The sequence below is a fragment of the Rhinoderma darwinii genome, chromosome 1 (genome assembly GCF_050947455.1).
Source record: "Rhinoderma darwinii isolate aRhiDar2 chromosome 1, aRhiDar2.hap1, whole genome shotgun sequence".
NCBI classification, from domain to species: Eukaryota; Metazoa; Chordata; class Amphibia; order Anura; family Rhinodermatidae; genus Rhinoderma; species Rhinoderma darwinii.
Window position 1 is genome coordinate 29,069,585 of NC_134687.1, and position 16,376 is coordinate 29,085,960.

The 16,376-nt window shown below is 42.2% G+C and overlaps 1 protein-coding gene across 2 annotated transcripts; it reads right to left on the reverse strand.

Moving 5' to 3' along the window:
- Positions 1-3,987: 3,987 nt before the first annotated feature.
- SLBP (stem-loop histone mRNA binding protein) lies at positions 3,988-15,986 on the reverse strand. 2 transcript variants are annotated; one of them, XM_075856892.1, is made up of 8 exons: positions 15,901-15,986; positions 14,534-14,662; positions 13,085-13,192; positions 11,149-11,211; positions 9,608-9,739; positions 9,180-9,329; positions 8,231-8,282; positions 3,988-7,408 (listed from the first exon to the last, which is right to left on the reverse strand). In XM_075856892.1, the coding sequence occupies exons 1-8, from the start codon at positions 15,936-15,938 to the stop codon at positions 7,295-7,297; spliced, it is 786 nt and encodes a 261-aa protein (XP_075713007.1). In that variant the 5' UTR covers positions 15,939-15,986; the 3' UTR covers positions 3,988-7,294. The 2 variants fall into 2 exon arrangements, with proteins under 2 accessions (XP_075713007.1, XP_075713016.1); XM_075856901.1 differs by lacking the exon at positions 11,149-11,211.
- Between the last annotated feature and the right edge of the window lie 390 nt (positions 15,987-16,376).

Below are 16,376 nucleotides of genomic sequence, written 5' to 3' on the forward strand. Positions count from 1 at the left end.
GGGGTTTCTAATATATAGAGCACTCAAAACCACTTCAGAACTGAACTGGTCCATGAAAAAAATCTTTTTGAAATTTTCTTAAAAATATGAGAAATTGCTGCTAAAGTTCTAAGCCTTGTAACGTCCTAGAAAAATAAAAGAATGTTCAAAAAACGACGCAAACATAAAGTAGACATGTGGGGGATGTTAATTGGTAACTATTTTGTGTGGTAATACTATCTGTTTTACAAGCAGATACATTTAAAATGGGAAAAATCATAATTTCTTCATATTTTCGCTAAATGTTGGTGTTTTTCACAAATAAGCAATGAATTTATCGACCAAATTTTTGCACTAACCTAAAGTACAATATGTCACGAGAAAACAATCTCAGAATCAATTGGATAGGTAAAAGCATTCCGGAGTTATTACCACATAAAGTGATACATGTCAGATTTGAAAAAATGGGTCTGGTCCTCAAGGCCAAAATGAGCTGGGTACTCAAGGGGTTAACCCCGCCCACCGTTGCCACCTGTCTGGCCCTGATTGGCTAAGGAGCTGTCAATCAAAAAGAAGGAGGTGGAGTCCACTCTGAGACGCTGGAGGAATGAAAACCTGACTCTTTTCAGATGAAGATTTGACTCTTTTCTGCTCATTTGCATACGGCGTGGGACCGCTGAAAAACGGAATACTAAAGGTACAGAGCTTACTTAGAACATATTTATAGCTTAGATGACAATGATTTTTCACCCACTTTCACCAGGTATTGCTGGCTTTATAGCTAAAATGCTGGTGACAGGTTCCCTTTAAGACTGCACACATTGGTTCATGGAGGACACCAGTTTTGTTTTTTTGTTTGGGAGGGGGGGGGGGTGTTGTTTTTTTTACATAACTGCAGTAAAAATGAAACACTTTCTGCAGGTCAATAAGCGTTCACCCATAAAATATTTTTTTTCCGAACAAAGTGTTTTTATTATTACCATATTCTAAGATCAAAAACCTTTTTTTAATCGACTGAGCTGCGCCTGGGCTCGAGTTTTGTGGGGTGAGCGGTCATTTTTATTGGTACAAATCCCTTTTTATTAAATTAGAAAGAGTAGCAAAAACACCCGGCACCTATAATGGTACGGATCTTCAGGTAACTAGGTTGGGGTATAAAGCAGTTATCCAAATGATGAAAAATCCATAGGACCGCTGCAGCCAGGTACACAAAAACCAGAGACTAATCAAAGTCACCGCTGGAGAGGATTGTAGAGGAGAGAAAAATTCTGTTTTGAAAAATTAAAAAAAGTTGTGAACCGTAGTGGCACTGCTGGTAAGGAGGTTTAGAAAGATGAGAATATATCAAAAACACAGGTTTTATTATGAGTGGCTACGCGTTTCACCGCCGGACCAGCGTCATCATCAGGTCTTTTTATTAAATTGTTAGGGGAACAGGTGAATGTCTTTCCTACGGCGTTCACCCTGCAGGTTAAATGTGATATTTTAAAAGGTTCAAACTCTTGCAAACGTGGCAATGTCAATTAGGTTTATATTTTTGGTTAAATGTTTTGGGAATAAGAAAACTGTTCTATTTTAACATCCTTTTTTTATATTTGTAAAAAATACTTCAAACCATCTCCCTAGGGCACTTTACCATGCGATCGCTGATACAATACTCCTATCCTGCTTGTGTCAGGCAGGTATCCGCTGTATAATACAGCCACGTATGGTGCGGGCTCACGCCATATCGTAACGCATATCCGCCAGACATGTAAGCCAAATTCAGATGCAAAATACTGATCAAGTCGCTAGTGTGAAGAAGGCCTTAGCGGGTGTCAAGGTCCTATACACTATACATTTGGGTAATTGAAAACAATTGGACATTCCAGATTCTTTTCTTATATATTTTTTTTTTTTAAACCCTCCAGATAGGGGAAAACCACGGTTTGAATTGATACGCATTTTGAGTCTAGCTTCTCCTTGCTTAAAATGTGTCAACGAAAAATCGCTAGAAAAAACCCTTGTGAATTAGACCTTAGGCCTAAGACAGCGGTTTATTTTCTGTTCTCCAAGGAAAGCAGCAGTGAGGCCCCATGCACGTAATCACGGCCCGAAATTGCAGGCATGGTCCGCGTCAGCCAGCCGCTGGCATTTGCAGGTCCTGATCCCATATAGAGTATGGGGGCATGGTCTATGTAACGCAAAAGCTAGGACAAGTCACCCCCAGACTAAAGTGATTAGCACCGAAACGCGTGTTGGGGCGGAAGTTCTCTCCGGCATCCATTATGGGTGTTATATCCCTTTGATATGCTTATGCACTTTGTGTAATCATTCTCCATGTTTATACAGACCCAATACATGTCTTTATATTGTATATCACATGTGCTTATACAGAACCTTTTACATTTGTATATGGTCACTTCATTTTGGTCTATATATTTCTTTTGGAGGGTGCTTCATTGGTACATTTTTGTACTTCCCCCATTTATTCGTGAGATTCACAGCGTACTGTCCTGTTTGTCTGTCTATGGATCCCTTATTTTATTTATTGTGCTTTTATTATGTAATTCAATAAAGATTTTTCTATTTTTTGCATACTTAATCTTTATAGCATCTGTTGCAGCAGCTTTCTAAGGCTGGATTCACACGAGGTCATTACTAATTGACGGACGTATTTCGGCCGGAAGTCCCGGACCGAACAGTGCAGGGAGCCGGGCTCCTAGCATCATAGTTATGTACGACGCTAGGAGTCCCTGCCTCGCTGCAGGACAACTGTCCGGTACGGAAAACATGATTACAGTACGGGACAGTTGTCGCGCAGCAAGGCAGGGACTCCTAGCATCGTACATAACTATGATGCTAGGAGCCCGGCTCCCTGCACTGTGTTCGGTCCGGGACTTGCGGCCGACATACATTCCGTCCATTACGGACTTAACATGGTCGTGTGAACCCAGCCTTAGTCCAGGACACCTTCCCGTAAATAAATGGGAAGGTGTCCGTGGACAATAGAAGCCAATGGGTCCGTAACTGCAGACCGTAGTTACGTTCCACAATTACGGACGATTTTGACGGTCGTGTGAATGGGGCCCGAGGGAAAGTTCTGCAGCAGCAAGAAACCCCAGGGGAGACCTTTTTACTAATCTCTGACAGTTCCTTAAGACGACCTTCTCACAGTGCAGATTTGGCATGTCTTTTTAAAGCCAAAACCAGTACTGAAATCTAAACAGAATAAATTACATTCCATATTTTAAGGCAGGTCTGATATCCAGTAAAGCAGACCTTCTGTTTATTGGCTTAAATGTATGTAAAATTTGCAGTGTGGACAAGGCCTTAAAGTGTAGATACCAGCGCTTTAAAAAGCCCCCGTGACGAGATTTTGCTTCCTGCGCTTCATACATTCAGTGTCCACCCAGTGTCAAATGCATGGAACTGAATGCAGTCACTTAAAGCATTCGGATCCATCTCTCCCTGCAGCGGTCAGCGCTCCGACATGACAGCTGCTGCAGTTTGCGCTCCTCTGGCCTGGGCCTGTTAACAGAAAGCAATGCAGAATGCTACATAGTTTCATGCCCACAGAAGACGTGAGCTGGGGGAGCTTTGATGTAGATATTGGGAGGTCACTACCATGGAATACATTTATTTTAAGTTAACAAAAGATACTACATAGTCACCTGGCAAACCTTACCTCTGCTCCGGAGGATGGCAGCTTCGATCCTTGCAGGAATTGACTGTTTCAGCCCATCACATACGTAGGGGGTCCTCTTTGCATTGGCAGAAATAAAAGTTCACAAATTATCTAAAAGTAGTGTTTTACAATAGGTGGTTATTTAGCATTTGCAAAACGACAACTCCCAGCATTCCCACATGTTGGATTTCACTTCTCTATAGTAGTTCTCATGTAACCCAAACAGGTCATGATTTAAGGACCCATACAGGCCCTCTGAGCGCTCGAATTACCAGGTAACAAAACTGCCCGCCCAACCCACACCCTCGTTTCAAACACACAAAACATTGTAAGACCAAAAGAGAACAGCAATTGTTTTATTTAGAAAATATTTGTTAGAAATGGTTATTAACATTAAGGCATACAACTGCATGTACACGAGAAAATTTACAATATTTATAGAGTATTTTAAAATTCAAGTTTGTATCGACAAGAAATCACAGCAGAAGTATAAACGCACACCATGCTGCGGAGCACGTCCGTACACACGGTCATTATAACAGGCCTCGGTACTAGGCCCCTCTAGTTTGAGTTATAGTCTTGGACTACTGTCCGGAGGTGAGCGACTTGGATGGATCATCAATGGAAAAATGAGATGTGCAGTCGAGATATTGTGGAAGGTTTATACAAACCAGTGGAGAGGAAAGTCCGTGCAATATACAGGAGTCGTCCTATTTCCAGCTCTGATTTATATCGCTTTTAATTGCAGTCTAATCCCTACTGAGATCACTAAATACAAGGTTCATTTCTAAGCCTCCTGTCCTGCGTGCAAGGACTGATCTATAGTAGATTCTATTACTGCACGTTACACCCCCCCCCCCCTCAATCTATAAACCACCTCCACCTAGGTCTCACGCCACTGTTTTGGGAGTGGGAAGGAATGGAAAACTAGATCGCGTAATACTACACACGTCAATGCAGAAAGCAAGTCAAGAAACTATCAAGTACATATCCAGTATCAAATAGGATATAGAATAAAAATTCCAGCTCTACCTTCACAGATCGTGTCGCACAAAAAAAAACAAAATTAAAGGGCATTTCTCCAAACATCACAACATTGCCGGTTACCCATCAGGCCCTTGGCAGCAGACAGCAAGAGGCTTAGACTATGTTCACATCGGCATCAGGGCATTCAGTTCTGCTCCATCAGAAAAACAGAAGGGAATTCCAGACTAACTGTTCTCTTGCAACACTGACACGACCGGCGGCCGACGGAACCCTTTGACTTTAATGGGTTCCATCGGCTTTCCGTCTGCATCGCTGGTTGTACCGGAAACAATAGCACCTCTGCAACGAAGGCTCCGTTAGAGGCCTCTAATGCAGATGTGAACAAGACCTTACTGGTAAGTCGTCCTGTAGGCAGTGAAGGCCGGTATGGGAGCTTGCGGTGATCAGAGGCAGATCACTCACCTGTACATGTCCTGTGTAGCATGCAGGGAAATTATCCATTCACTGAGGCAGAGCACCTGGTGACATCTATAGTGACTGTACTACTAATAGAAATCTGCTCTACAGCAATTGACAAGAATTTTTTTTCTTTCAAAAGTAGCGCTTCATAAGCCAAGGGTTCCAGTTTGAGGGTCTCCTTTCAGACTTATTGGCCGCTAATGTCTTTGTATGCCAAGAGTCACCAGCTCCTGAACAATCTGCTGTAGGATACAAACCACGCAACAAGGAAAAGTCAAGAAAGCATTTTAAAGCTACAGCTTGGCTGCCTGCACGTGATAATTTAATCATACAGCCACAAGGGAGACGGTGACAACAGACCAGTTACAATGCAACAGGAGCGTGCATGTAATATAAGCTAAAAGTAGTAATTTTGGAGAGAAAAAAAAATCACCTAGTCTAGCAAGAGCCATGTCTTTCACCAGAGCTCTCATCCTGAAATGTGAACCGATGTATTGTAGACACTTACTCAACCCAGTCACAAGCAAAAAAAAGAAAACATAAAAAGGATTTTAAAGCGCGTTAACCTCAGAACAGATCACCACTACAATGACCGGTTGTTTTAAATAAGTGTCCAGCAAGCAAAGTCATTGCACAGGCTGCAAAGTAACCTGGTGAATTGGCTAGGATTGTGCCAGTATTTCGGGCGCTACAAGAGGCAGATTGCAGCAGAAGATTTACACTGCAGGCAAAACACAAACCTCCTGCAAGACGTCAGTCATTTGCTTGACTGGGCTTCTGCAAAAGCTTACAAATAGTAAAGCAGAGAGCAGACCCCTTAAATTTGATTTCAAGAGGACATATCAATAATGTCAGCAGCCCAGATGAATTAAGCCCCCCTTTGTAAACACTTGAATAGAGTGCTTTCCTGCCATTTATATATTACAACTCATGTGACTTTAAGCGGAGAGTTGCTTGCATTGTATTTCTCCCACCAGCAGGGGTCACTGCTCTGCAGTCTACTCAGTAATCACCAGACATCTAACTGCAACTGCCCAGCTACCAAGAGCCAGAAGCGCCAAGGTAAACATTCAGACATCGTCATGACCCACACAGCTAAAATGTAATCATACAGGCAATTAAGACTGAACATGCTTTATTTTGTGCTGGCAGATAGTTACGCATCATGTGAAATGGTAAATCACTTGCATACAATGTAGGTCACCTTCCAGAGGCCAATGAAAAAAAAAGGAGATTGTGAGTTAAGCCTCGATCACACGCGTTCATTACTTCCATTTCTTTGCGCTGTCAAAAGCGGAGTAACGAAAATACCAGAACCGTTGCATGACGGACACCATCAGCATCCGGTGGAACCCACTGACTAATGGGTTCTGTCGGCTTCTGCCATGGTGTTTTACCGCATAAAATGAGTGAAGCGTCCTGCAATATTCTGTCTCATTTTTAAATGGATAAGTGATGGTGCCTCCGAAGAAAATGTGAACAAAGCCTTACTCCATTAATAAATTAAGCGTCCAACAGTAAAGTCTCAATCAGCTCACCTAACAATATCAGATGGTCCATTGTGAAAATAAAAAAGCAAACGTCTCGCATCCATCTGTTAGGACGTGTGTAAGGGTTTTGGAGAAAGCGTGTCCTCGTGTTACATACGGTCCGAGTCTCAATACCAGAGCAGACTAAACCCAGCAAAATGTATAGTAGTCCAGGACTAAATGTTTTTAACTTCTTCACGAGCCTGTATAAAAGAAAATGGTTTACATGCCTTGGTTCTCCCCAATTAGCTAGCATATTTGCTAGCCAAGTCCTATTGAAAATCCACATTTAAACGTTATACATTAAAAGCAAGGTATGAAAGCGTTCCACGGGTAAATCTGTACAATATTCAACACCAGTTACCTGATATTAACAAAGACCACGTATATAAACAGAGTTATAGAGCGGGCATAACCTTCATCCCAGCAATGGTCACAAGAGGCGTCCACTCTAAGCCGTCAAAGCATTTACAGCTCCGCTGCTCCAGATTCAAGTGCTTCATCCCAAAAAAATATATAGCTGCCAGCACCAATATCATACAAGAATTTTGATTGGCCATAAAGTCCTATATGAAGCTGCAAAATAAGCAGCAATTTGGAGCTCCATCACAGGGAGCCCTTTGTAAAGATCTAATATACAGTGCACGTGAGGTGTAAGGAGAGTGCGTCTCCATCAGCTGACACTTAACTGAGCAAAGTCAGTGTCATCTTCATCGTTTAAGCAGGCTTCCAAATCAAATCCTCCCTCAGTCTCCATTTTTCTGACTTTGGTTGGAGTGCCTGTAAACTAAAAAAAAAAAAAAAAATAGATTAGTGTTATAATAGACAGGGGAGATGTACTACATCGCATTATTACATAAGCAATTGTGACTGCAGCTCTAGAGTAGAAGGCCTAGTCCACAGAGGGTTTGTTAGAAAAATTTTATACGGAAACCGCGCAAAAAAATTACCAAAATCGCCTCCCATTGATTTCAATGAGAGGCGGAGGCATTTTTCCCCGCAAACGGTAAGTGCGTGTGGGAAACATGCTCTTCCCACGGTTCCGTCTGACCTATTAAAATCAATGGGATGCTAAGAACGTTTTTCGCTGCATTTTACGCCCACGGTGCTCTATGGCCATGGCCGAAAATCGCCACAAAAAAACGCGGCAAAGAAAGTGCAGGCAGGTTCTGCCTGCAAAAAACTCTGAACATACCCTCATACATGCTGTTAACGTCCTATTACATCGGGCCAAATTGGCTGTAAAAAAGTGCACCAATCAACAAGTTAGTTGATCTGCGCTCACTTGCTGCTTTCACAAGAAGCAATGATTAGTTATGTTTTGGTACGAGCGATCGTTCCTACAATCGCTCGTCCTCAAATTTCCATAATGTCAGCAGCACAACTCCCAGTTCACACAGAGAAATGTGCTGCCGGCAACCATATTTAATGGTGCATAAATGAGGAGATCAGCCGATGAACGAGTGTTTCCCTGTTCATCGGCTTATGGTTGCCTTGTTTACACAGGACAATGATCGGGAACAAGCTTCCATTTGAATGCTCGTTCGCCTTTCCTCAGGATATTACATTTACAAAGTAACAACTATTTGCTTTCAGTAATTTCACTTACAAGGTTATCTTCAGGTTTAATTTCAGAAGTTGAGCAGATCATGTCTTCAGAACTGCAAATGAAAAAAAACAAATAAAATCAGGATTAGAAAGATTAAGATTTCTTCTTTTTCATACCATTATCTTATGTTTACATCTTTTTTTTACATTTTTGGGAAATCTGAACCTGCTCAATTATTTTAAGTTAAAACGGTATGTACTATAGTGGTGTCAACCAAAGTGGTTCGGGCTCGCTAGCAGTTGGTTGTTGCAAAGACTATTGTGTGCTAGAAATAGCAGGGATCTTGGCAGCATTGAATCTGGCACTAGGTACAAAACCAAATAACTGTCCCTTAAAGGCCAACTAAACTTTAGAAAACTTTTGACCATGTCATAGCGAGTCCGTATTTTTTATTGGTGGTCACCCCAAGAAAAGCTGATCAGAAACTAAGCAGCACAGCGCTCACCCGAGCACATCTGCCACTTCATTTCAGCGATCAGTGGGGGTCTCAGTGCTCGGACCCCCACTGAAAAACTTCTGACATGTCAGACAAATCGAAAGCTTTTTAAAAGTTTAGTTAACCTTTAATAGGCTAAGATCTGTTACACTTACAACTCTAGCAGAATTTCAATATCATAATTGAAAGTTGATAATGAAACGCTGGGGACGTCTACACAAACAAGGTTCAAAATAATCTTACTTCATTGATAAATGAGCATCCAATACTAGTGGATTAGCCAACGCCTTTAAAAGCAATTCCTTACCATACAACCACTGATCTACCAGAGCAAGGCAGCGAGTATTTCAGTTAGCATATCTACTGATAATCTTATTCCTATAGGGTCAGCGCAATCGTACTTCATTTACACCTCGCAGTACTCTTTCATACCCTCATTTGACAAGTCGTTATCAGAGGTGTCTGGCTGCCATTGTAATGTAGAAGGTACAGCAGCAGTACTAAGCTACTTACAATGGCTGCAGGTCATTGCTTTCCTCTGTTGGGGGATCCCATTCATGAAGAGCAATGCGCCAATTCTTAATCTGTTGGTCCCAAGACCTGCGGCTGTATTTCTTAAATTTATTTGGGGTTCTTGGATGAACTTTTATCTGTCTTGTTGGTCTGGAAAAAAAAAACAGGTACACGGCACAATGTAATTTAAATACACAGTAAAGCAGGAAACAAATACACTGCCAGTACACGCATCATATCCAAAACTAAATCAGCACCCAAATACAGGTAGGAAACTTGTCAGAGGAATCTCAACCTGTCTATTCTATTCATACATGATCCTGGAGTATTTACTGCACACTTCTCATGATGTGTAACCCACTCAGGACCATGGCAAATATTCACAGCTTCTGTCATGTATTACATATTTGTTGGGTATAAGTTACTACCTTGGCACAGCTGTAATGTATCTGTCATATGCAATTGTGTTCTTCCCATAGCTTATTTGTTTCTGTCTCCTGGCAAGAACCAAGGGGTCTGTTTCCATTTCTCCATGATTTGAAGAATCCTTTGAATCAGAGCTAAAAATAAAAGAAATGAAGAAATGAGAAACAAAGCTTGAAAATATAAAAACCAATTAGCTAAAATTCACCTTAAAAAAAAAAAAGTATCCCAGACTTTTATGAACTACCAAGCAGCAGCCTGCAATATTCACCTTGTCCTGACTCTGCCTCCCAGCACCCCAATAGCAAAGGGGGGTGGGGTAGACAAGTCCTAGATTAAAACAGATTCTGTACACCATCTGCAACCTGCGTAGACACTACAACTCCTAGCTAGGAGGTGCAGTGTCACCAGTTGCAGACTACACAGAGCACATCCTAAAACTACCGATTCTTGTAACTCATTTATTGTAAGTTTCCTGCAAAACTCTTAAGCAGTGACAATCCCAGGGGTCTGACAGGCCTCATATGACACCAAGAATGAGACTATCTGTGATTACCATCGGATGCGGTCAGAAGTTTCACTGACCCATTCCAGCCTAATACTAGAACGGTAGTCCACTGACCATGACATAAGCATCAATGGAAAAAAGGTCAGATGGCAAAAAACATTGAACACCTACAAACGCAAGCTACACGTAATGACCGAAGAACTTAAAGGGGTTGTCCAGGATGTTTTTATAATTATGCATTCATAGGGTAGGTCATCAGTATATGATGGTGGGAGTCTTACAACTGGACCCCGCACAGATCAGCTGTTCCAGGTGCCGGAAGCTACGCAGGCCTCTGTGCTGGAAGTAATGGGCTCCGACCACTCTATAGTGGCCTTGCTGCTCCTAGTCAAGTGGGTAGGATCAGAGCCGCACTCACCCAACACAGCCGTTATACAGTGGTCGGAGCGTTCTGCTTCTGGCACCTGGAACAGCTGATTGGGGGAGGGGGGGGTCCACGACTGGGCAGCCGTGAAAAGGCAACGGCCTAGCCTAAAGCCCCTTAGTGACCATCGTGAAAAGGCGTATTGGTTGTCACTAAGGGCTTAAGCCCTCACAGTTCTGGATCTCCAAATATGGCGACAACTTTTTTTTTAGCAAATATGTTGTATTCTTTTTAAAAGTGGTAAAAGATAAAACAAAACAAATTTGGTAATGCCGTAATCATATGAACCTGTAGAATAAGGTGAATATCTAGCACTTACCACCTGGACGCTGTAAAAACAAAACCCCCCAAAAAATTGTGTATTTGCTGTTTTTTGCCAATTTCACCCCACAAATAATTGATTCAGATTCCCAGTACATTATGTGGTACAATAAATGGTGCCATGAAAAACTACAACTTGTCTCGCAAAAACAAGGCCTCAAATAGCTATGTCGACAAAGAAATACAAAAAAGTTATGGCTTTTGGAAGGCGGGGAGGAAAAAAATAAAATTAAAAACTCAAATTGGCCTGGTCTTTAAGGGGTTAAGACAGCACAGAATACAACAAAGCATACCTTCCACATGAGGATTTCCGCTCTCTTTGACCAAACTCATTAATAAGCAGTTTTCTCCTGTACCTGACAAAGGTAAAAAGAAACAAATATTAACACTTGTTATACAAATAGGAATTGCTTTAACCCCTTAAGGACACAGACAATTTTGGCCTTGAGGACAGAACTATTTTTTTTATATTTCCCTCTTACCATCCTGACGCTCATAACTATTTTTTGTACGACATGCTCATATTAGACATTGTTTTTTGCGGGACGAGTTGTACTTCCGTAGGTACCATTTTTTGGTACAAATACATACTCTTTAGTTTATATAAATTTCAGAAATTTTTTTGGAGAAAAAAAAAACAGTTCCGCTGCAGTTTTAATTTTGTTTTTTACACCATCCACCGATCATAAATGTTATACATTTCTTATACAGGTTGTTACGGTCGTGGCGATACCAAATATGTCAAAATGTAAAACTTTCATTTATTGGAAAACAATGTATTTGTGTATTTATTTACTATTTTTTTTATCCCATAGAGGGATTTTTAATTTATTTTTGAACTAATGTACTGCCAAATATCTATATGCCAGTACATTAGCCTGATTATACACAGGCAGTTGTTAGGGCATACCTCAGTATGCCCTAACAGGATATATGGTCAGACAGCCCTTGGGTCCTTCAATGGAGCCTGGGCTGTCTGGCCAAGCAAATTATGGGCCTCGATCACGTCACAGGGATTTTCTGTGACGCGATCAAAGGGTAGTCCCCCTTTCCGTTATTTATTTTGATTGCCGCAATCAGCTTTGTTTATAACTTAAATGTGATCGATTACAGGTGGATCCTGCGTGTCAGGTCTGCGGGACTGACTGTGTAGAGCGAACGATACAGATGATCTGTATAGAGAATACAGTACAGCTGTGTCTCCGAAAGCAAGACAAATTTTTAATAAGTCTGTATTAAATTAAAAAAAAGCCCTCAAAGGTTCACAAAGCCTTTAACCTGGTCATTAAAACACAGAGCACATTTATAAAACGGTTTTCAAAAGTAAAGAAGATTATGCCTCAAGTTTTAGAGCACGGTCTTGTAAATTATCCTGGTTTTTAAGTTATAAAGGGTGTTGAAGCTCATCCTGAATTTCGCTTACATCCACTGTGTGACACCAGGATTGCGCTGCCTTGTCACATGCAAATTACATACTTTTGCAATTTAAAGGGGAGAGTCAGATTATTGTTTATTTCCAGAAAACCCCTTTAGGGAAAAAACCCAGATACAGATTTTTTTTTTCTGCCCTAGACATCCAAGCCACATTCCATCATTTTGTGTGATAGAAACCCGTTCTTAAAGGGGTATTCAAAGTAGCGTAAATGCTGCAAAGCTTCCGCAACCTACATCTGTGCAGAAAATCTGCAGCACTTACAGTATCGGCAAAGTGGGCGAGACTTAAAGCGATCTCATGTACACAATGCAAACAAACACTGTAAAAATGGTCCTAAAATTCCCTGCGGTGTGGTTTTTAAATCTGCAGCATGTCAATTTACACTGCGGAAACATTGCTAATTTGTTGAAGGTTTTCACCATTAAATTCAAAGGGGAGGTAAAACCTGCAGCCAATAGTATATGCCACAATTTTTGTAGTGGAAACACTGCCATTCTGCTGCAAATATCGCAAATCTGAAAAATAAATAATTACCCCCTGGCGTTGTCATAGCGACACATTCCTCGGTGCGTGCAGTCCGGCCTCCTGGGATGACATTCATCCCATGTGACTGCTGCAGAGTCACATGGGCTGCAGAGTCATCCAAGAAGTATGGACTGCAGGATCGCCCAGCGGGTCGTAGGTCGGATACACAGCGTTTCTGAGCAGTAGGAACATAACCAAAACCTACAAGAAATGACCAAAAAAAATGCAAAAGCAAACAGAAGTATATTGGATACTCCGCTCTTCCATACCTGGCCAAGTCTCTCTCAACAGTTTCTTTCAGGAGTTCCTCCTCTTCCACTGCTGTCCCCCAGTCTTTACATCTGGACACCGGCTTGTGGCTCTCTGGTGTGGTGAAGCTGGTAGGAAAGAAACGCCGAAAAGTCAGCCTAGCAGATCAATCACAGATCTAAGTAATGCCACCCATCTTTGCCAGGCTTATAACGCATGTTTCAAAGCAGCAGCTCTACGATATTTATCCAATATTACATTCTGAAAGGTCAGGCAGCTGTCAGCAAGTAGTAACCCTGCAGACATGACCCCAGATCTCAAGCTGCAAATAAATATAGAGCCAGATATCAACAGCATGGAGGCGAGCCATTCATAATCCCGTGAGACTTTTCTACCAGAGATCAGATCTTTTTCTACCCAGGGCAGATTATCCACCAAGGCTTAAATTCTGTTTGACAATGAACGGAGGACAGAGGGGGCAGAGCCGTAACAGGACAATCCTTTGTTAGAAGGGTCCCCAATGACGAGCTGGTTACAGGGTGTCCTGCTGCCCGGATCCCAAGCAAAAACAGCAAGTGTTCAAGTTCACTGTAGCGCCACTACAGGGGGAATGAAGCATTACACAGCGCCCAGGGAAATCAATGGGCTGTCCATGTAGTGCACAGATGTCCCAGGTCCTCCAGAGACTGCACTTGTAACCACTCTCCATTATGGCCAAGAGATGGGACCACCCTCTTAAGACAGAGTATATGTAAAAGGTTATTCTAAAGTAGACATCATATAGTGACAGCCCCACCAGGACAACCACAGTCCATAAGCCCCATTAGGACATCGGACATCATTGTGGCATCCCGCTCGGAAGCTTCCCTCCTATCTAGAGCTGCTGCATAAAGCATGTCTTGCTATGGAGGCCGAGGCACAACCATTATACAGTGGCCCATTGATTTTAACAGGTGCCATGTGAAAAGCTTCCCCTGCAGCGACATGTGCACACAACAGCTGGTGGTCAGGCGTTAAGCCCATAATCGGGGGAGGCACCGCACGTAAAGGGGGTTTCTAGTCCTTGAAATATAGGACAATAATATAGTGCAGTGTCGTGCAATTGTGACCATGGGATACAAAACAGCAGTGGCCTCCAGTAAGTTGGGGAATTATGCAGCAAAGTTAATTAACCTCACATTTCTTGTAGGTTGATGGGCTATTCTGCAGTTTTATCAACATTTACACAGCACTTCTATTGTGCTTTAACAATTTAACGTGGAGGGATCGAACACTTCCTCTCCCTCTAGTTCCAGGAACGAGATCAATCTCCATCACATCAAAAATGATATATATATTATTTGGATAGATAACTTCTGAATAATATTTATACAACACAAGTTAAAACAAGGCCGGGACTATATTGCCCGTGAGGTAGACGTATAATCTACAACTCCCATCACATGAAGACGTATCCAGACCGATCTTACCTATCAGGACGTTCACAGGTCTCGGAAGACTTCTCATCAAAGACCGTCTCTTCCTCATCATTGTGTCGTCTAAAATTCCCATCCGATTGGCGCTTACGCCCCTGAGACCAGCGGCTGGGTGCTTCGGATCTATAATAAAAAAAAATTCGACATTTTTATAGTAAATACCCCATTTAGGTTAAAGGGATATTCCCCAAAACAACAATTACCTATCCACAGGATACATGATAATAGTCTGATCTCTAGAGCCCCAATGCCAGGACCCTCACCAATTGCAGAAACGGGGCTCCCAAACCCCGTTCCCCTCACTGCTCGACAGCAGTAGCGCTAACATGTGCCCGCCGATCCATGAAGAATCGATAAGACTGACGGATGCCGCAGAGTACAGCGCTCGGCTGTTTCCATCAGCCACATAGACCGTAAAGGTAGCAGCGGACGCACGAGTGCGGGTAAAGTGAGGAGGACCTGGAGGGATTGTTACCCCCGTTCTCACAATCTGTGGGCCCCCAGTAAGATAGGTGACAATCGTTGCTTATGGGACCGCCACTTTTATAGGCTGTTTAGAAATCCCATTCCCAGTGTGGATAAGGTTTATCAGGTTCCTCAAATTGGCTTCAGTCGGCCAGTTTGACTCAATATTATTGTGGCCACAAGACCCAGACTCCCCAGCCAAATCTTAAACAGCAGGGGATTGAACGGGGACCCAAATTTGAAGATATAGAAACAGCACCGGTCAGAATTACAGCCGCATAGTCGCCCTTAAAGGGATTGTCCATTTTAGAGAATTGCTGTTGTCTAGGTGCAAATAACCCTCAAGAAACAATATCCGGGAGTCTAAGCCGGAATTGCAAGGCCTTGGGGGTCCAATAATCACATTATGTTGCATGGGTGTTAGTTATAATAATTTATACATGCAGATAAAAGTAGGGAAACCACATGGCCAAGGAGGGGGGGGAGGGGTTGGCTAGACATGGTGGCTACCAAGTCAAAGCCATTTATTTATTTTTCTATTCTGCCATAGCCAGTTTTGTTGTTGGTCGCCAACATAAAGCAAATTATCCAGTGCCAATTTATGGTCTAATAATTAAAGAAAACAAAACATTAAGTAAACACACGCAACACAAGTTTAGGTCACACATCAAAGACTAACTACTAAATGAGTGCAATGGTAATTAGAGGTCAAGAAACGTTAAAATCTTACATGAAATTGAAATAACTGGAAATAAATAACTCGCGTTCAGTATAGACCGGTTTTGGCCTATGCAACCCGAGCACAATACGGTCCGGTAAGCCGGTACAAGAACGAGGTAACCATGGAAACCGAATTAAAGGTTAAAAACCAGACACTGACTAGACAAGGAACTTACCGGCGCTCATTAATGCGGTTGTTCCGGTATACGTTCATGACTGTAGCTTTCCGGTAGGACTCTGAAGACGTGCCGCTCTCCGCCTACTGAACGAAGCGCGCCAGAAACAGAACATTTAATACCTCACGATATCGGAATATACCACTACTATACAGTAGGGTGGATAATAACCAAGATAATATCGCTTTAATAACGTTTCCAGTCGCTAGCGGCTCCTCTACTATATAGCTACTTTGACAATATTATAAATAACTAGAATATGCCGCAATATTTAAAGACTTATTTTTAGTGGGTTATTTCGTTTTTTTTACATGGTAGACAACCCCCCCTCAAGGATGGATGTTTTTGGAACATTCCAAAAGCTGCGCATTGTTCCGTAAGCGGTAGGAGTAGCTGAAAGACCATTGGTTCGTTCTTGCTGTCAGTCAACGGGTAGGCGGATCGGAAACTTCTGTTTAATTGACCTGATTGGCTGT